At 36.1% G+C, this 22,178-nt stretch overlaps 1 protein-coding gene across 3 annotated transcripts in view; it reads left to right on the forward strand.

The window, feature by feature from the left end:
- Nucleotides 1-22,178, forward strand: part of BIRC6 (baculoviral IAP repeat containing 6) — a 256,735-nt gene that overhangs the window by 111,682 nt on the left and 122,875 nt on the right. For all 3 annotated transcript variants that reach the window (XM_025353535.1, XM_025353532.1, XM_025353533.1), the window contains exons 34-45: nt 1,195-1,326; nt 2,351-2,566; nt 3,620-3,803; nt 4,423-4,578; nt 6,297-6,430; nt 7,408-7,561; nt 10,698-10,814; nt 12,724-12,878; nt 13,661-13,787; nt 15,781-15,891; nt 17,411-17,544; nt 19,529-19,656. In XM_025353535.1, the coding sequence (XP_025209320.1) occupies nt 1,195-1,326; nt 2,351-2,566; nt 3,620-3,803; nt 4,423-4,578; nt 6,297-6,430; nt 7,408-7,561; nt 10,698-10,814; nt 12,724-12,878; nt 13,661-13,787; nt 15,781-15,891; nt 17,411-17,544; nt 19,529-19,656 (1,748 nt within the window). The remainder of the gene's footprint in view (nt 1-1,194; nt 1,327-2,350; nt 2,567-3,619; nt 3,804-4,422; nt 4,579-6,296; nt 6,431-7,407; nt 7,562-10,697; nt 10,815-12,723; nt 12,879-13,660; nt 13,788-15,780; nt 15,892-17,410; nt 17,545-19,528; nt 19,657-22,178) is intronic.

Below are 22,178 nucleotides of genomic sequence, written 5' to 3' on the forward strand. Positions count from 1 at the left end.
TGGCGTGTGCCTGTAGTCCCAGTTATTCGGGAGGATGAGAGAGGAGAATCACTTAAACCTGGGAGGCAGAGGTTGCAGTGAGCTGAGATCACACCACTAGTCCAGCCTGGGCGACACAGGGAGACTCTGTCTCAAAAAAAAAAAAAAAAGAAACAAAAAAAACCCAAAAACGTGTCAATAGTAGTAGTTTAGAAAGTGTTCTCTGAGAAGGAAGACTTAATAAGTTACTGACTAAATTATTATTCATTTATAGTTTTGGCCATGTCTTTCTAGTACATTAATGTCACTTTCTGTGTACACTGTGTACATTGCTATGTATGGAGAACACATTCAACAGATTGTAAGGTCTTTATGAACAGAGGGTTGTGTCTCTTCTTTGGTCTGTTTGTTCATTGTTGTCGACTGCTGATTGCCATTGTTTAGGAATGGGGGAGATAGGGCAGGAGGGAAATGTGGATGTAGTTATAAAAGGATATGAGGGAACCTTGTGGTGGAATTGTTTGGTATTGACTATTGTGGATACATGAACTAACACATGTAGAAGTATATCCAACTAAATACATACACAGACACACACAAATGAGTGCAACTGAAAGTGGAGAAATAAGATTGGCAAATTCTATCAATGTCCATACCTTGTAATATTATCCTATAGTTTTTGCAAAATGTCATCGTTAGAGAAAATTGGGTAAAGTGTACAAGAGATTTCTGTATTATTTCTTATTTGTATATAGGTTAATTATTAAGCTACATTGTAGCAAGTAACTACAATGATCTCAATCCCAATTTTAATAAAAATTATAGACATACCAAAATGTGTACTACTCTTGAGATTTCCATAAAAACAGAACTAAGAAACATTAAGCAATAAAATATTTTTCCCATATATTTAATTAAAAATAAACTTTTCCCCCTCTATTAAAAAATATGTATCACTCAATTATGTTAGTGGTTTATATAAAAGTCTTCCAGTTATTTCTTACTCCCATGGGGAAGGGAGATTTTAGTGAAAACGGGGAGAGATCTCAAAGTTGGGATTTGAAATGATTTTTTAAAAAATTAACAAAACAGTTAAAATTATACTACATCTTTCAAGATAATATGGGTTCCATTAGTTTGATGTGTGAATTCTGTGAGTATAGTAATTTTTTCCTAACATTGTTAAAGATTAAGTTGTTTATTTGTTTTATAAAGCAACTTAACCTACTAAAAGCAAAGCAGAAGGCATTGGTAGAACAGATGGAAAAAGAAAAAATACAAAGTAACAAAGGATCGTCATATAAACTCCTGGTAGAACAAGCAAAACTAAAGCAGGCCACTTCAAAGGTATGATCTGTACTTCTCAGTATAATTATCTCAGAAAAGTCAAGGAGTTATGATCTTTAATTATGATCCAGAAACTTGAATATATATTATTCTCCTTAACAGAGTAGCCAATCTACTCTGGACTTTTTTTTTGGTGGGGTAGTTTAACTGAAGGAAATGTATGATAAATGTGGGCTTTAAGTATTATTCTAATGTATTACCTTCAATGTGGATTGAGTTCCAGTAAATTGAAGATAAAGGACAGTGGAATGTATAGTTTTGCTAATGTGGCATTGATAGAGTGGTTTATTTCCATTTTACAATACAAAATTATACAAGATGATTGCAAATATCATTGTATCAGCCTCACAAGTAAAATTTATATGTAAAATGAAAAAATGCGGCATTCTCTTTCCCCTTAGTATTGTTATTGGAATATCTTGGTGTCTGAGTTTAGAATTGAAACTTGTGTCCAGTGGTGCTCACAAGGCTCAAATGTAGTATGTCTTTTGTAAGTGAAAGTGAAGTTCAACTGATTTGGAAGTTTTAAAACCTTGATGTTTACTTTGTAAAATTTTGAGGGATACTGTATATGTATCAAACAAGTTTGTAGTCTTTCTATAATGTGAAATTATAATTATTCCACCAGATTTTGAAGTAACTCAAATTAATATTTTGTACTTGATGTTATGTTAGTTTTCTTTACCTTCAACCTTTTACAAATTATGTTTAGGATGTTACGGTAATGTTATGTTGTTAGATTCGACTTAATAACTTAATGTATTATCTACAGTGAACGTCTGTAGAATTTCACTTTTTTGAAATTCTGTTATATATCTGATACTGTACTCCAAGTAGGAAGTAAGGCATATTGGTCAGTTTAGCTTTTAATATTCTTACTTTTGAAACTTACAGTGTATCTAAAAATTTTGCTCTTTAGAAGTTGTAATATGGCGTGAACATTTTCATTACTTAAATCTATCTCTACTGAAAAACTTTTCATTAAGTAAACATTGATTTAAATACTGTGAATTTTTGTGTGCAGCACTTTAAGGATTTAATTCGTTTACGTCGGACAGCAGAATGGTCCCGTTCTAATTTAGATACAGAAGTTACAACAACAAAAGAAAGTCCTGAGATAGAACCACTTCCATTTACTCTGGCCCATGAACGTTGTATCTCCGTAGTCCAGAAACTTGTTCTGTTTCTTCTCTCCATGGATTTTACATGTCATGCTGATCTCTTACTGTTTGTTTGTAAGGTAGGTAAACTATAAGTATAGACTTGTAGGGTTGGCCAGGCGCGGTGGCTCATGTCTGTAATCCCAGCACTTTGGGAGGCTGAGGTGGGTGGATTGTTTGAGTCTAGGAGTTTGAGACCAGTGTGGGCAATGTGGCAAAACTGCGTCTCTCAAAAAAAAAAAAAAAAAATGTAGACTTACAGGGATTTAAAAACTAGGAAAGAATGATGTTTTTAGTCAATTTTGATTAAGAGAAATGATGCTGCTTTTGGTTTTGCTTTTTTGCAGTTACTTTTTTTTATTGTGTCTTAAAAGATAGAAAAAATTCTTTTCAAATTGTTTCTTAAGGAAACCTGATTTATATTTTAATTTAGTTAAAACTTGAGGGTTTGAAATGCGGGTAATATGGATATGTTTATCTCCAACCTGCCTTTCTTATATTAATTAAAATAGGAAATACACAAATAAGTGTCAAATTATATTAAAGAAGGACTTCTGGCCGGGTGTGGTGCTTCACGCCTGAAATCTCAACACTTTGGGAGGCAGAGGGGTAGATCACAAGGTCAAGAGATCGAGACCATCATGGCCAACATGGTGAAACCCCGTCCTTACTAAAAATACAAAAATTAGCTGCGTATGGTGGCATGTACCTATAGTCCCAGTTACTCGGGAGACGGAGGCAGGAGAAGTGCTTGAACCTGGGGGCAGTGAGGTTGCAGTGAGCCAAAATTGCGCCACTTCACTCAAGCCTGGTGACAGAGCGAGACTGTCTCAAAAAAAAAAAAAAAAAAAAAAGAACTTTTAATGTCATGATTGCTTTTCTGTGGCATATTCACTGTTCGTAGAAATTTAATTCTTAACTATACAATTAGATTTTAAACCAGATTTTAATATTTGATTCATGAAATTACATTCTTTTGCATTTCATCTCAAGCAATATTTTTTTTGCACCAGACTCATACATCATTATTGAAACCTGTTGTTCAGTGCTAAAGTATTGGTAGACTTCTGTTATTGTTTGAAAAAAACATGTAATTGCTATTTAAGTGTATGATTTTATAAAATGTGTTACAGGTTCTTGCACGCATTGCAAACGCCACGAGGCCAACTATTCATCTGTGTGAGATTGTGAACGAACCCCAGCTGGAAAGACTGCTATTACTTTTGGTTGGAACTGACTTCAATAGAGGAGATATATCTTGGGGTGGTGCTTGGGCTCAGTATTCCTTAACTTGTATGCTACAGGATATTTTAGCAGGTGTGTTAGGATTTTTTTTTCATAGAGTATGTCAGAATTACCTTGTCATTGCTCAACTAAGAATCTTCAAAGGGATCTTTAACCCCCTAAAAGCATAAAGGTCTGTTTAATCGGTTTAATGTTATAGCAGTAGTAACCATTGAGAATTACTTTTGTATTTAAGTATATTGATAGTTGTGATAAATGCAAGGCTTTAGAAAGGTGTTAGGTTGTTAAAGTGCATGAATATTGGAGCTAGACTGCTTTATTATTATCAGTGGTGTGCCGCTTACTGGGTGAGGAAGTCACTTTGCCTCAGTTTCTTCATATATAACATAAGGATGATAAGGATAATCTTTGTATAAGGTTTTTGTGAATAAGTGAGTTAATGTATGTAAAGTACTTAAAATAACTCTTTGTATATGTTACGTGTTTACTAGATACTTGTCTCTAGCATTTGAAGGTAATGGAGGGAGTCCTAGCACTCCTTAGGTGCGTAGGAACTCATTTGCCTCAGATTCTTTTATAGTTAGTAGAGCATTTATTCTGTCAGTGACTAAACTGGAGGAAAAAAATATGCTTTAATATGTTTCCGAAATCTGTATAAATTATTAAAACAGGACTATCCCCTTACATACAGGAGAATTACTGGCTCCAGTAGCCGCAGAAGCCATGGAGGAAGGAACAGTGGGTGATGATGTAGGTGCAACAGCTGGTGACTCTGATGACTCCCTTCAACAGTCCTCAGTTCAGTTGCTGGAAACTATAGATGAACCTTTGACACATGACATAACAGGTAAATTTTACATTATGTTTCTTCTTTATTCTATTGAATGGAAACACATTTCAAAATAAAGAATGTTAGAGAAAAATAAAGTTGATTTTTATATTTTTCTATTAGTTGTTTGGCCTTATAAACTAGATCCATTATTTTCCTCGTAAATACATTTTGTCTTGGTTCGCTGAATGAATGCTCATTACAACAAAATGCTGTCATTTCATAGTGTCCTAATTATGTTGATGTAGTGTGATTTGGCAATGATGAAGAAAACCCAATGTAGAAAACATGTAAAGATACAAAGTGATGAAGACAGCAGTTTAAAAGCTCTTATTCTTTAAGATCCAGCATGTGATTTTTTTTTTGGTGTATTTTTTTTCTTTCTTTTTTTTTTTTTCCTTTTTAAAAAGTATCTTTATAAATTAGCATGCATCATCCTTGATCATCTCCATACCCCTTACTTTTAAAAAATCTATTTTGGCTATTAACTGGTATATGTCAGATGCTGCAGTCATTTTCAACCATTTGTCATTCCTTAATCTTATATTTGCTCACGATTTTCTATTTTTTACTTGATATTCTCTTTATCTGGAATAGATCTCCTGTGTGCATGATGAACACTTCATTACCCAAGGTTCACATAAAGGATGCCTTTCTCCAAGAGGCTTTTTCTGTCATTCCCAGCAGAGTTTGGGACTTTGCTGTCTGTACTTCCTTTGTACTCTCAAATATCTCTTCTAGACATATCATGTTGTATTCAGTTTTAATTATAGTGCACCCCCACCTCTGAATTTCTCTTAATTTATTGGATTGGAGAGTTTTATTTTATTAATCTTCATGTACTTATACTCAAACCCTCATACAGGCTGGCATTTACTAGGCATTCTATAAAGTTGTATTGATTAAGAGGATGGGAATGATGGAAAAGAAAGAGCTATAAGGGGGTACTTATAAGGGTTATAAGAAAGCTACTTAAAAAGTTGGAGACATCTGAGAGAGAGTAATTTCTAATTCATAACAGAAAAATAAGGTAAAAATGGCATTTTTTTTTTTTTTTTTTTTTTTGAGACGGAGTCTTGCTCTTGTCACCGAGGCTGGAGCACAATGGCACAATCTCAGCTCACTGCAACCTCTTCCTCCTGGGTTCAAGTGATTCTCCTGCTTCGGCCCCTGGAATAGCTGGAGTTACAGGTGGCCACCACCACACCCAGCTAATTTTTGTATTTTTAGTAGAGACGGGGTTCCGCCATGTTGGCCAGGCTGGTCTCAAACTCCTGACCTCGTGATCTGCCCGCCTCTGCCTCCCAAAGTGCTGGGATTACAGTTGTGAGCCACCGTGCCTGGCCAGTAAATGGCATTCTTATAACTTCAGTCCTCTTTGCTTTTCTCTTTAATACTGGGTAACATTACCAGTAATAATGAATGTAATATAATGAATTACATGTTAGATGTAGTAGAATGTATACTATTTAGTAATGTTGGTAATTATTTTTGATAGCAAAGTTTATGCAACTTATTTCAACAAGAGCTAATACTGTGGTCTTTAGGAAAGCAAATATCAGTGCATCTTTGTTTTTATTATGTATTATGGAGCGAAATGTTTGCATACATAGAGATTTTTTTTATTAGGCATATGTAACATGCAAGTAAAATAACTTTTTGTAACTAAAAGCATTATGTCATCTTAATTTTATGTGATATACTCCACCAATAAGATCACTTTTAATTATTTGAAGGTGCACCGCCTCTGTCCTCTTTGGAAAAAGATAAAGAAATTGACCTTGAGTTACTTCAGGATCTAATGGAAGTTGATATTGATCCTTTAGATATTGATTTGGAAAAGGACCCTCTTGCAGCCAAGGTTTTTAAGGTATGATATATTAGAATATTCTTTGAAAAGAGGCTGGGCGTAGTGGCTCATGCCTTGTAATCCCAGCACTTTGGAAGGCCAAGGCAGGCAGATCACGAGGTCAAGAGATCGAGCCCAGCCTGGCCAACATAGTGAAACGCCGTCTCTACTAAAAATACAAAAATTAGCTGGGTGTGGTGGCACGCGCCTATAGTCCCAGCTACTCAGGAGGCTGAGGCAGGAGAATCGCTTAAACCTGGGAGGCGGAGGTTGCAGTGAGCCATGACCGTGCCACTGCACTCTAGCCTGGCGACAGAGCAAGACTCCATCTCAAAAAAAAAAAAAAAATTTGTATATATATTTGAAAGGAAAGTCTTCTGTCTCATACTTTTGGCTTAGTAATTACTTAAAAGAGGAAAATATACATACTTACCACTAATGCAACTCATTATTCAGCATATTCAAAATTAAATTGCTGTAGGTACTACTATTGTAGTTTAAAAAAAATCAATGGAATGGTATAAAGAAAACTTACATTTTTATTAATATAGCTACTCATAATTATCATACAGTAATGAGAACCACCTTTAAGTATACAGAAGTATAGTTATAGATCACCAACATTTCAGACAGCCGTTTAAACCTCATCCAAGCTGAGTTCATTGCAGATTCTACTTGTATGTTAGCCTACTTCTTTTTTTTAAAGGAGAATCACCTATAATACTTTATGGTGGTATTGTTCTTTGGTCCATAAGAGATTTTATTAGCGATGCTACTAATTTCTGAACATATAAGGTATTTTTAGATTTTGGCAGACAGTGAGGAGAAAATTACTGGACCATTCTTATAAATCATTAAAATTATAAGGGGATTTGGGAAATTTAAAGGGTGGATAGAATATTTAGTTTGTAGTTCTGTTTGGGTTTAGATAATGTAAATAATGTGTCATTCAGCCAAGAGGCAAAAATAAACCACAGTTTTTTTCCCACTATTTTAAGCCAATAAGCAGTACATGGTATGATTATTGGGGTGCTGATTATGGAACCTACAATTACAACCCTTACATTGGAGGTCTGGGAATTCCTGTAGCAAAGCCACCAGCAAACACGGAGAAGAACGGATCACAGACAGTTAGTGTTTCAGTCTCTCAGGGTAAGTGTATGTTTGTATTTTAAGGCATATGCTATTCTTAAAACAAGTCTCATATTTATGTATACTTTGTCCCTTGAGAAATTGAGCCTGGGTGTATGCCAGTGGGTTTAGTATCACAGCTGTGCCATGAGTACCATTCAGAACTGTTTCTCTGTAGTCAGTTTGGAGGAACTTCTATCTTTTTGACTGTCAGAATAACACCTAGCAAGTGTTGTGTGGGATTGGCAATGATTTTAATTAATTGTGCTGTATTTTAATTGTTGACTTTAATAGTAAACTTGTATTTTATTTATAAAGAGAATGAAGCTACATTAAATAGTTAAATATTATTTTTGCAGTTTTTTATTTTGAGATGGAGTCTTGCTCTGTTGCCCAGGATAGGGTGATCCCATCTCACTGCAACTGCCGCCTCCCAGGTCCAAGTGCTTCTCTTGCCTCAGCCTCTTGAGTAGCTGGGACTACAGGTGCATGCCACCAAGCCCAGCTATTTTTTGTATTTTTAGTAGAGACAGGGTTTCACCATGTTGGCCAGGCTGGTCTCAAGCTCCTGACCTCAAATGATTTGCCCGCCTTGGCCTCCGAAAGTGCTTGGATTACAGGAGTGAACCACCGTGCCCGGCTTTATTTTTGCACTTTTCTAGTCATGTAGGATATATGAGATGTGTTTAATTTTTTTAATAAAATATATTTTTCCCTTTTCAACCGTGCTCCTTCTGTTATAAAATATTTTTTAAAAATTTGAAACACACATTTACCAGAATGTTTCAAGTTCAAAGCAGAGAATTGTTTATTCTCCAGAACCATTTGAGAGTACATTGATAATTTGATGTCATTTTTGTTTTGTTTTGTTTTACAAATCAGGACATTCTTCTACATATACACATCAAGGAGTATATTCCCTTAAAATCAGGAAATTAACGTTACTGCTATCAAATACTGAGAGCCCATTCAAATTATAGTGGTTGTCTAAATAATGTTCTTTATGCACAAGAGCCCAGGGAAGATAATGCATTGCATTTAATTGTCATGTCTCTTTAGTCTCATTCAGTCTGCAGTAGTTCCTCAGAGTTGACCTTCATGACACTGATGCTTTTGAAGATAGCAGGCCAGTTATTTTGTAGAATGATCCTCAGTTTGTGTTTGTATGCTATTTCCTTGTGATTAGATTGAGTTAATATATCTTTGCAGGAATATCCCACAAATAATGCTCCCCCCTCCATTTCATTCAATTAGGTGGCCCATGATTTTGATCTCTCTCACTATTGGTGATGTTAAGTTTAACCACTTGATGAATGAGTTGTCTGCCTGACTTCTCCCTTGTAAAGTTACTCTTTTCCTCTCTGTAAAAATGTTTTGTTGTCGCTGGGTTTTTTGGGGGTACACACATGGTCTTGCTCTGTCACCCAGGCTGGATTGTAGTGGCGTGATTTCAGTTCCCTGCATTCTCTGCCTCCTGGGCTCAAGCAGTTCTCCTACCTGAGTCTCTCAAGTAGCTGGGACTACAGATGTGCGCCACCACGCCTGGCTAATTTTTGTATTTTTGTAGACATGGGGTTTCACCATTTTGACCAGGCTGGTCTCAAACTCCTGAGCTCAAGCAGTCTGCCCTCCTCAGCCTCCCAAATTGCTGGGATTAAAGGTGTGAACCACCGTGCCCGGCTGCTATAAAAAGTTTTTTGGGGGCTGGGGAGCAGAATGGTACTTGGAAACTATAACTACCCTGTTCCTTACAAAGTTTCTTTTTGAAAAAATTACTGGCCAGACGCGGTAGCTCACGCCTGTAATCCCAGCACTTTGGGAGGCCAAGGCAGGTGAATCACCTGAGGTCAAGAGTTTGAGACCAGCCTGGCTAACATGGTGAAACCCCATCTCTACTACAAATATAAAAAAAATTAGCCGGACATGGTGGCGGGCACCTATAATCCTTGGGAGCTGAGGCTGAGGTAGGAGAGTTGCTAAAACCTTGGGGGAAGAGGTTGCAGTAAGCCAAGATCATGCCACTGCACTCCAGCCTGGACGATAGAGCAAGACTCCGACTCAAAAAAAAAAAAACAGAAAGAAAGAAAAAGTTACTGTAATAGTTTATTCATTTAGTTTTGAATGGACTCATGATTGCCTTTTTTATTCAGTGAATTATACCTTATTATCACTTTTTTTTTAATGTGGAAAAATGTAAATAACATAAAATTTTTCCTTTTTGTTTGTTGAGACAGGGTGTCACTATGTTGCCCAGGCTGGGTGAGCCCAGTCCTTCAACCTCAGCCTTTCAAGTAGCTGAGATTACAGCATACTCTACCACACCTGGCAAATTTATTATTTTGACCATTTTTTTTGTGTGTGTAGTTCACTGTCAATGAGTATATTCACAGTGTTGTCATCTGTTTTTTGATGTTCAAACTGTCTCAAATTTGACCAATAGGATCCCCCTTGAGATTTTCTCATCATTGTTTTAGCACTTCCTTGTTCTCTGGCAAAACATGATAGCCCAGGTTCATCTTTTACTTTAATCTGCCCTCCCCCCCCCCCCCCCCCCCCGGGAATTAGTCACTTCTTAAAGGAGCATGGTATTTCAAAAACTTTTAAAGGAGAAATGTGGTTAACAAATGATGATTTCGTCATAGATAAATGTGTTGCTATTTTGGGACTGTTTCCATTTCCTCCTGGTGGACAGAGCTAGGGAGTATGTGTTTGTGTGTGCGTGTGAACGCACACACTTGGCATCTATATTTCTATATCTGTCTGTATATTTTGAATATGATCAGTTCACATCAGTGTATCTGGATTTAATCTAACTCCATAGGGTTCATTTTAGCTTTCTTCTTTTCTGTATTTATAGCACTTTATTCTGACACTAAGAAACCTGTTTCTCATTATCTTTAACGTCTTTGTTTCCATTATTGTTGCTTCACTTATTTAATATTTCTGTCTCTGTATAACCAACTGCCTGTCTCTACCTTCCTTTCCACAGATATTCTTCTCCTGCTGTGGCTCTGATACTGCATGCTAGGTGGTGGTTCTGTAAGAACAGACTCCTCCTCATCCTCTTTTGGGTTCAGATGTCAACATTTTATTGTAGGAGGTAGGACATGAGTAATAATTGTCAATGTTTTCTTTTTCTTGCAATTGCTTTTTGTAGCCCTGGATGCTCGCCTAGAAGTTGGACTTGAACAGCAAGCAGAACTCATGTTGAAAATGATGTCTACCCTGGAAGCAGATTCCATTTTACAGGCATTAACAAATACATCTCCTACATGTAAGTAAAATTACCATTTTTAGAGTATTGAGGTGAATGATTCAATTCTTCATCATTTTCAGGTGGATTCATCAAGGACAGATTTTTAAATTCCATGATGTGAGTCTGAGGGGACTTAGTATGTAGCACTTTCCCGGCTCCAAGTTACTAGCAAGTTGAAAACTAAGACAAAGGATTAACAAATGCAGGGAGTGTCATGCAGAATATCTCCGTGTAGTGCTCTCAGTTCAGTGTAGAAACCTCCACTGTATTTTGTGGAGATTTTTTGTTTACTGTATTGTTGTAAGGTTAAAATTCCTATGGAAGCCTGCATACCTGCCTGTGAGTTCATTGCACTATTCCAAATTTATGATGAAATAGATTTTTTTATAGTAACATCTTTATCATCCTTAAGACTAGGATAGAGGATATAGTGTAGGATGACAGCCAAATAGACCTGTTAACTGAACGCCAGAATTGAGAGGATTTACTACCTAATAACCTACAGAAAAGAAAGGCCAACTTTTTCATAAAGGACTAATAGTAAATATTTTAGGCTTTGCTTGCCATATGGTGTGTACTGAAACTACTCAACTCTGACTTGGTTGCAGGAAAACAGCCATAGATGATATGTAAATGAATGGGCATGGCTGTGTTACAAGAAACAGGTAGCCTGCAAGAGCTGGCCATCCCGTTATGGTTTGCTTTCCTCGATGAGGTTTACGCAAGTCTGGAACTAGATAGACCTCAGGGGGAGTACAGTTGAAATAGCACTGTGTTTTTCAAGGACAGACTGGGGAGCAGTGCTGAGAAGAGGGTGCTGGGTTTTGTTTTCTTAGGCCTGCATATTGCTTCACCTTCTCTAGGGCAGAGTGAAGAAGGGGTAGAGATAGTAGGTAGAACCCAATAAAATTACAGATACTTCTCTTATGGAGAATTCACAACCCATTTCAACAGAGAAATTAGAGTTTTAAGATCTTCCTTATGTTAAATTGAATTCTTTCAGTCTGCAATCTTCATTTGTTTCTTGCTTTAGAGGGTATCAAAGGAAGGGAAAAAGGAAAAACAGAAGGAATGGTCTAGTGTTCTATAATCTTAGTATTGGTACACAAATATTCTTGTATCTTATCTCCCAGGCAATGTGGGGATCCCTCTTGTAGGGTCCAGTGTCTGCATGATTAGAGATAACTCAGTACTGCCCAACGCAGCCCTTTTCTTTGTTAGACATTTCTTATTTAAAACTACTTATTAGAATATCTTTTTGTAATTCTACTGAAAGGATATTTGAAAAAAAAAAAGAATAAAAAAGAAAATCTGTTTGAAATTGGTGTATCCTCTTTATAGTCTATCTTTTGATTATCCTCTGCACAGCTGTCTCTCTTTTTAGTGTAATAATAAAATAAGGCTCTAAATATATGATAAAGCTCTTAGTGTCCTTGTATTTCTCTGGTTCCCATGAATATATTCTCATTTAATTAGTTTCGTATGTAACCTGGGTATCAGAACTTCTGAAAGCTCCCCAGATGATTCTAATCTATAGTCATTGTTAAAGATGATTAAATTAGAATCTAGATTATTCTAAAACTGCCTTATCAGTAATAGTCAGGAGTCTTACTTCTTTCCCTTTACTTTCCCTCCTTTATTAATTGGAAAAAAAATGCAAATAAAAATTGCTAGAAAAGGTTCTTTGCCTTTTTTTATTGGTTGAGTCCTATGAATTTGGGAACTTCTCTCTTTGGTCATTGTCTTTTTTACTTTCAAGTAATGGTATAAAACCTCGTTTTTCAAATACTAAATACTGTTTTGAACCATTCTAAAGAATGCAGTTTTGATTTTTAAAAACAATTTAACCTATTTATACATATGAATAACCAGTTAACACATATCCTGATACTTTATGTATAAAATTATACTTGTGTTTAATTTTCAGTATCACAGTCTCCCACTGGAACAGATGATTCCCTTCTAGGGGGTTTACAAGCAGCAAACCAAACCAGCCAGCTCATTATACAGTTATCATCTGTCCCAATGTTAAATGTTTGTTTCAACAAACTTTTTTCCATGCTTCAAGTCCATCATGTTCAGGTATGACTTCAAGAGAAATGGTGTATTTTTACATATTAACGTTAGCCTGGTAAAAAATGAAACTAACTGGGAAGTTCATTCTAAACCTGTCAGGGATGAGTTCTTTATTACATTCAGTTGGAAAAACATTAGAAATATTTTGATTACCGAAGTAATCACAGTTTCTCAATGATGGACCACTGATAATTTTAATGATTTTAAGCTTCAGTACTTTTAATTCCTACTACGCATACACACACCTGTGATTTAGAGACGTGAATCACAGGGCATGGTAGTTTGAGTTTGTAGTCCTAGCTACTCAGGAGGCTGAGGTAGAAAGATTGCTTGAGGCCAGGAGTTCGAGACCAGCTCGGGCAGCAAAACACTAGATCCTGTCTCTAATAAAGTAAAAAAATTAACCAGGTGCAGTAGCACATACCTACAGTTCCAACTACTTGGGAGGCTGAGGCGGGAGGATGGCTTGAGGCCAGGAGTTCAAGATATAGCAGACCTGGTCTCAAAGAAAATAAAATGACTTGAATCACCTGTTTTAATTTAGAAGAACCTTTTTATGAGGTAATTTATAAGTTTTAATTCAGGTAAATTTTGTTTCTTCAAGAATTTTAAGATGTGTTTGCTGATCAACTAATTAACTAGAAGATGCTTTTAAGTGTGAAGAAGAAGTGTTTAATAGAAAAGGTTATTTACTCATGACAAGAATTTAAACATAAGATTTTTGTTTAAATTGTGTTTCATAATATAATAGGTACATTTTTCTCCTGTCAATTTTCATTCTTTTTCAGTTGGAGTCACTTCTCCAATTGTGGCTCACACTGAGCCTGAATTCTAGTTCATCTGGAAACAAAGAAAATGGAGCAGACATATTTTTATATAATGCTAATAGAATACCTGTCATTTCATTAAATCAAGGTAAGATTTATTAGGAGAAAAATCATTATAGTCTAAATAACAAGCTTAAAAGGTAATTATTAGGTTAAAATATACCTAATCTTTGTATCTTTGTCATTAAGTGTTATAACATTCTAGTGGGGAAAAATCAGAATACCTTTTTTTTTTTTTTTTTTTTTTTTTTTTTTTTTTTTTTGAGACGGAGTCTCGCTCTGTCACCCAGGCTGGAGTGCAGTGGCCGGATCTCAGCTCACTGCAAGCTCCGCCTCCCGGGTTCACGCCATTCTCCTGCCTCAGCCTCCCGAGTAGCTGGGACTACAGGCGCCTGCCACCTCGCCTGGCTAAGTTTTTTTGTATTTTTAGTAGAGACGGGGTTTCACTATGTTAGCCAGGATGGTCTCGATCTCCTGACCTCGTGATCCGCCCGTCTCGGCCTCCCAAAGTGCTGGGATTACAGGCTTGAGCCACCGTGCCCGGCCCAGAATACCTTTTTAAAAAGATGCACTGACTTACTGATTAGCAGGAAAGATACAGGGAGACCTTGCTGAGAATAGAAGACTCTTACTCTCTGGTCTGTGGTATGCCTGTATGCAACTAAAATTTACAGTGTTCTGTTACTCTTTTATATTTTCTTGAAGTTTTGTCTGATCTGTCAAAGCAGGTTGGTTTATTATTTTTCATTTTTTAAAACTATGAGTTAGCCCCTGGAGGAATTAGTCAGCTGGAGAAACTTGTCAGTTTCCTGTAGAAGTTGTGTGTGTTTCTTGGCAAATATAAGAGTGTGGGAATGGTGGTAGTAAAATAATACAACAGGAAAAGAATTAGCCTTCAGCTCTAGCTACAGGAATCTATTTTAGTTATATTTAAAGAAAAATAAAAATGAGAATCTGTTCCTGATGCTTTCTTCCTTGAGTGGTGCATCCTGTAGCTTGCTTGGCTCTTACACAGTGAGTCTTCCAATGTTAGTGCCAGCCCCACTGGGTCATGGGTTCTACTTACATCTGCACTGTCTCAGCACCAGCCAACCCTTCTTTAATTGATAGGTTTCCATCTCTTCCACTATATTATTATTATTATAAAATTTGTTTTCATCTGTTTTTAATTTTATTATGAAAAATATTAAATATATATAAAAAACAAAAGAGTAAAAAACAGTTATTCCGGCTGGGCGCGGTGGCTCAAGCCTGTAATCCCAGCACTTTGGGAGGCCAAGACGGGCGGATCACGAGGTCAGGAGATTGAGACCATCCTGGCTAACACGGTGAAACCCCGTCTCTTCTAAAAAATACAAAAAACTAGCCGGGCGAGGTGGCGGGCGCCTGTAGTCCCAGCTACTCAGGAGGCCGAGGCAGGAAAATGGCGTAAACCCGGGAGGCGGAGCTTGCAGTGAGCTGAGATCCGGCCACTGCACTCCAGCCTGGGCGACAGAGCGAGACTCCGTCTCAAAAAAAAAAAAAAAAAAAATATATATATATATATATAGTTATTCCTAGCTGGGCACAGTGGCTCCCACCTGTAATACCAGCACTTTGAGAGGCCGAGGTGGGCAGATCCCTTGAGGGCAGAAGTTTTAGATCAGCCTGGCCAACATGGTGAAACCCTGTCTTTAGAAAAAAAATACAGAAATTAGCCGGCTGTGTTGACGCACGCCTATAATACCAGTTTTTCCAGTATCCGTTATTGTTTTCAGCTGCCGGTTTTGTAGAGTGAGGAGTTTTAGTAAATTGTATTGAAGTAGAAATGCCTATAGTTTGGAAAGTACAACAAACTGATAGTGATAACATGTCATTTCAGGTGTAGTGGGCTGAGCTTTAAACCTTATCCTAAAATGTTACTGATTCTTCACGCTTTAGTTGTATTTAATGGAGAATTCCTTTTATTTGCATGTTTTGGAGACACTAAAGAGCTGATTTAAAGAAATATTGTCTTGTTTTTTAATTTATTCTTTTGACTTTTAATTCTTCATAAACGTTGTTTTTCTGAAAAATATTTTCCCTTTCTCTTTTCTGCATAGCATCAATAACTAGCTTTCTCACAGTGCTAGCTTGGTATCCCAATACTTTGCTCCGGACGTGGTGCCTTGTGCTTCATAGCCTAACACTCATGACAAACATGCAGCTTAATTGTAAGTTCATAAATTTGTTCATTTAAATCTCTGACATGTACTTTAGTGTTCTACTGTTGGATTCTTAAAAACAGAATTTTCCAAGGAGTGGTATACTTGTCAAAGGGATTGAGTTGGCCAGATGTGGTGGCTCACGCCTGTAATCCCAGCACTTTAGGAGGCCAACACGGATGGATCACTTGAGGTCAGGAGCTCGAGAGCAGCCTGGCCAACGTGGTGAAACCCTATCTCTACTAAAAATACAAAAGTTAGTGGTCGCCTGTAGTCCCAGCTACTTGGGAGACTGAGGCACGAAAGTCACTTGAACCTGGAAGGCGAAGTTTGCAGTGAGCTTAGATCACGCCACTGCACTCCAGCTTGGGTGACAGAGCAAGACTGTGTCTCCAATAAAAGTGATTGAGTTTTTTATTTTAACATGTCTCTTCTGAATTAGTTCTTGTATATCCTTTGTGCTTGTTTACTTTGATAATACAGTCTCATACGTCTTGTTAGATGTTCAAATCGTATTTTTACCTTTTAAAAACTTATTAAAAGAAAATTGATTGCTTTTAGAGTACAAAGGCAGGTTTTTACATTTCATCTAAGTTTTTATGTTATTCTTTTAAGATACCTTTGTACTTAAAAATGATTTATTCATTATTATATTCATAAACATACATAACTAGATTCCTGGGTTTTGTTTAATAATTTAAATAATTGCTTAGCTTTAAAATGCTATTATCTTTTTTCATTTGGAATATATTTTCCAAAAATGAGATCAAAAGCATCACTATGATACTGAAGGTGGATTTCATGCAAAGGATATTTTATTCATCTCAGAAAACTATTGTGTTACCTGTACGTTAGTTCACAGTTAACCTGTATACAACTAACATGCAGAAAGGAATAATTTTGCCACAACTTATTTTAGAAAACTCAAAAGTTTAGCTGAAAAGTAGATCTCTGACTGTTTCTGGAAGGGGAAGATAGTTAGAATAGGCTTTCCAAATAAGAGTCACGACCTAGTTATATCTTTTCTATTTGACTGTACTAAATAAGATGTACATTAAGCTTGAGGTGTTTTCACAATCAGAAGGGGGCAGAGGAGACAGATGGTAGATAGTAATCCCAGCACTTTGGGAGGCTGAGGCGGGCAGCCCAATCACAAGGTCAGGAGATTGAGACCATCCTGGCTAACATGGTGAAACCCCGTCTCCACTAAAAATACAAAAAAATTAGCCAGGCGTGGTGGCGGGCGCCTGTAGTCCCAGCTACTTGGGAGGCTGAGGCAGGAGAATGGCGTGAACCCAGGAGGTGGAGGTTGCAGTGAGCCGAGATCACACCACTACACTCCAGCCTAGGTGACAGAGCGAGACTCCTCAAAAAAAAAAAAAAAAAGAAAGAAATTGAAACCCTTTTAATAAACTGTAATTACTAGGAATATATGAATTTTCCTTGGAACTAAAAGATGCTTTTAAATACTGCATTTCCATTATTTCATTGTTCATTTCTTAAGAGGTTTTTAAAAAATGTTTTATAGCTGGTTCCAGCAGTGCCATTGGAACTCAGGAGAGTACTGCTCATTTGTTGGTTTCAGATCCAAACCTTATTCATGTATTAGTGAAATTTCTTTCTGGCACCAGTCCACATGGAACAAATCAACACAGTCCACAGGTAATGTGATGTTTAGCCTGGGATATGCCCAGACTATTCAATAAACAGTATTTGTAATGTAAAGCTATGTAATTTTTTAATTGCTAAAGTATTAAATAATAGCCTTTTATGTATCAATATAATAAAAAAGGTTTTGTTATTTGTAGTAATCGCTATACTGACACTAAATAATAGCAGGTGGTAAATTAACCTCTTAGAACAGTGATACTAGGTTTTCATGTAGATACATATTTTTGGCATTAATTTTGGATAACTGGAGACATTCTGAGTAAATACTGCAAAGGTAGAGAAACGTTTCAAAAATTTTGGAATCAAAATACATTTTAATATGTCATATTTGATTACTTCCATCAAGATTATCAATTTACCTTAAACGTTTTATGATGTTAATGATTTTGCTTAGCAAAAAATAACAATATTGCTCAGGGCTTATAAACATTTTCTGTTTCACTGTAAATTTTCCTTTATATCAGTTTAATTTCTTGTTATGTTATACTGCTTCTGTGTAAATATTTCTACTTCATTATATTTCTTTTAAAGTAAAAATATATTTAGCATTTAAAACATCTTTTAAAATCAAGGTTATTCAAGATTATCTTGCAAGTTTATCATTTTAAAATTCTTGGATTTGCTGCCAGATAAATTCTGATTTAGTTGTCCTCAACAGTCCAGTTTTTCCTATTAATTTATTTATTCGGTGTTTAAGAGGCTTCTATGTGCTTATTCTAGCTACTAGAGATACAGTATTTACCAAGATCAAATATCTGCCTTCATAGAACTTTAGTCAATACTCTAATACTTAATATATTTTAATTTTATATGTCTTAATAAAATGAGACAAGGAACAAGTAAGAGAGAGGAAACTAACTTACAATTAGATTGGGACAGGGTTTTGGTAGGGGCAGAGACATGTTATCAAGTGATTATTATACTTAAAGATTGATTGAATTTGTAACAGGAAGACTCCTCGGGATCACCAACTCTGACTTAATTATTTTACATGTAAGAAAACATGCATCAGCTACATTGCCCCAAATTACATAACTAGTTATTGGTATAGCTAGGTGTCAGTGAACAAGGCATTGCAAAAAATAGTATTTTCTTTGTTTTTTAATAAAAGACAGGAGGAAATAACTTTTTAAAACTTTTTAAGTTGTTGAAGATTGAGCTTTCCTACTGATATCTTGGTTTTGTATAGGAAGTTTTGATAAGAAAGCTATGATTTGTATGCTCAGTATCAGAAATTAACTTTATTTAACTCCAAAATAGTTTGGAGGATTATGTTCTGTTTTATTTTTCCAGAACTCCTCCAAGGTTTTATCAATTGTTCATCAAGCCAAATTAGGATCAAGTAAAATAATATGTAGAAGTGTTAGAGCACATTCCAAAATGTACTTCAGGTTACTTAGTGCAGTGTTCACTATCATTTCTTTCATTGATAAGTTAGACTTAAGTTTGGGGAAGCAGTTTTTTTTTTTCTTTTGACTTGGTATAAATTTATTTTTATTTAGTTTTTGTTTTGTTTTTCACTTAGCTTAATGCTTGCTTTGCTAGTTGTTAGAAACATGACCTTTTATGGATCATTTTACCTCTCTGCTCCTGAGTTATTTGATTTTGAAATGGGATAATTAAGAAAGTTATTTGTGAAAATCTATGTTGAAGTTATTTATACTCTAGAAAGCGTTATAAAAGTATTTATTGTGTAATTCAGGTGAACTTTTTTCAGTATTGAGTTCAATAAACCTAATATAGTTGTGCTGTATAAACCATAATGAAAAAGTATTAACAGTATTTTTATTTGCAGTTCAAAATAAATACATCAAGACCTAAAAAATTCATTTCCTGCTATCATTAATACTTTTGCTTTTCTCCTATGAAAAGTTACAGTGTATAGCTTTTGACTTTATACCTGATAATTTTTAAATGAATGATTTTTAACATGTTATCAGTAAGCAGTTTTCAGTGAATATACATTTCTTTTCAGGTTGGTCCCACAGCTACACAAGCTATGCAAGAATTTCTTACTCGATTACAAGTGCATCTTTCTTCAACATGTCCTCAGATATTCAGTGAATTTTTGCTCAAGCTAATTCATATACTTTCAACTGAAAGGTAAATTTTTGTGTACTAATTTGTTCCTGATATAGAAGTAACATGTAAATCTCCAAATATACTTTTCTTTAACATTTGTTGGGAATTTATCTGTAAACAAATAAGCAGGAGGACAGTAGGAAGAGGGAAGGATTTACTGGTGTGTTTCCTGATTGTTTTCATTTCATTTCATTATGGTTCTCCCAAGTCCTTCTGTCTCTAATGTCTTTAATATGAAAGGAATACAGTTGACTTGCTTTTAATGGTTAATAGTTATTATAAGCTTTTTAAAAGGTGAAATTTATTTTGAAGCTGTTTAAAGTTACCAGTGATTTTATATATAAGATAACCTGAAAAATAGAGCTTATAAAAGAAAATTATATACTAATCTTCTGTAGAAATTCTAAATAAATTTATTAACAAAATCAGACTCTGTTATAAGAATAAATTTTGACCATAATGGGTTGATTATTGTAATGCATGAATGTTTCAATATCATATATCTCTTATTAATGTCATTGTTTTTCATTCAATATTTCTTAAAATCCAACATTACTTTCTGATGAAAACTTTTTTTTTTTTTTTTTTTTTTGAGATGGAGTCTTGCTCTGTTGCCAGGCTGGAGTGCAGTGGTGCAGTCTTGGCTCACTGCAACCTCTGCCTCCTGGGTTGAAGCAATTCTCGTGCCTTAGCCTCCCGAGTAGCTGGGATTACCGGCATGCACCACCACACCCGGCTAATTTTTGTATTTTTAGTAGAGACGGAGTTTCACTATGTTGGCCAGGATGGTGTCGATCTCCTGACCTCATGATCTGCCCGCCTCAGCTTTCCGAAGTGCTGGGATTACAGGTTTGAGCCACCGTGCCTGGCTGAAAACTTAATGAATTATCAAGTGTTATTTTGTTTTTGAAGTTATAATAAAACTACATGATGAACAAATTGCATAATTAATGAAACATCTGGCATGCTTGAGTATTTCAAAAAATCTCCATTAATATAAGGAATAGGGCTGGGCTCAGTGGCTCACGCCTGTAATCCCAGTACCTTGGGAGGCTGAGGTGGGGAGATCGCTTGAGCCCAGGAGTTTGAGAGCAGCCTGGGTGGTGTGGGTATACACCTGTAATCCCAGCTACTGTGGAGACTGAGGCAGGAGATTGATTGAACTAGTGGAGCCCAGGAGGTGGAGGCTGTGGTAAGCCCTGATTGTGCCACTGTGCTCCAACCTGGGTGACAGAACAACACTCTGTTTCAAATAAATTAATGATCAGGAATAAGTCAGTAGTGGCTCTTGCCACTTTTTCATCTAATTTTATTCAAATAAACAATATTTATACATACTTTGTGAGGATTTTGTGAAATTTTGAATGACATAAATAGAATCACCTGAGGAGTAAAGATTAGTCACCATTTGTTTTATTTTTCTTTTAACTAGGCTTTTTAATTTTAACTCTGCAGGCTTTAGCATAGTCTGATCCACAGAGTTCACAACAGTGGAGATTTTCATACTAAACTTTTAATACATTTGTTCTAACATTTTTTAAAGGATTATTAATCTTGTTTGTAGTTGAGTCACATCTAATATTTAAGCAGAGATGTTTTGAGGTTTATATGCCACAAAAACTGCTTAGGAATTTTCTCCACCTCACTTCACCCCACATATACCCAGTACATTTCCATGGCCTAGTTTAATAGGGTCCACAAAGCTGTGGCCCAAGAAGAATGTTAGTTTATGTTTGTTTTTAATAAAGGCTCTGGTATTCCGTGAAAGATCCAGCAGCGCTTTAGTTAGATTAATGATATAATATACATTGAAAGAAATACTCAGTATAAAGAAGGCATTCAGTTTTATCAGATGTTTTGCAAATGCTATCTATTGGTCTTCGGACTCTGTTTTCACTTTATTAAGTATCCTTCAAAAAGCAGAAGTTTTAAAATTCTAGATATAATCTAAATTGTCAACGTCTACATATTTTTGGTTGTTGTTTTTTAAATACCGTCCTCACGGCCGGGCGCGGTGGCTCAAGCCTGTAATCCCAGCACTTTGGGAGGCCGAGACGGGCGGATCACCAGGTCAGGAGACCGAGACCATCCTGGCTAACACGGTGAAACCCCGTCTCTACTAAAAAAAAAATACAAAAAACTAGCCGGGCGAGGTGGCGGGCACTTGTAGTCAGTCCCAGCTACTCGGGAGGCTGAGGCAGGAGAATGGCGTAAACCCGGGAGGCGGAGTTTGCAGTGAGCTGAGATGCGGCCACTGCACTCCAGCCTGGGCGACAGATCGAGACTCCGTCTCAAAAAAAATAAATAAATAAAAAAAAAAAAAGCAAATAAATAAATAAATACCGTCCTCACACAAAGTCACATAGAATAATCCGTTTTCTTCCAGAAATTTTACAATTTTATGTTTTATGTTTAGGCTTTTTATTTTTTGCTTTCAGGATAATTTTTTTTCCTTTTCCTTTGCCTGTGGATGTCCAATTGTTCCTACACATTTTTTTTTTTTTTTTTTTTGAGATGGAGTCTCGATCTGTCGCCCAGGCTGG

This window comes from Theropithecus gelada, chromosome 13 (assembly GCF_003255815.1).
Source record: "Theropithecus gelada isolate Dixy chromosome 13, Tgel_1.0, whole genome shotgun sequence".
NCBI lineage: Eukaryota > Metazoa > Chordata > Mammalia > Primates > Cercopithecidae > Theropithecus > Theropithecus gelada.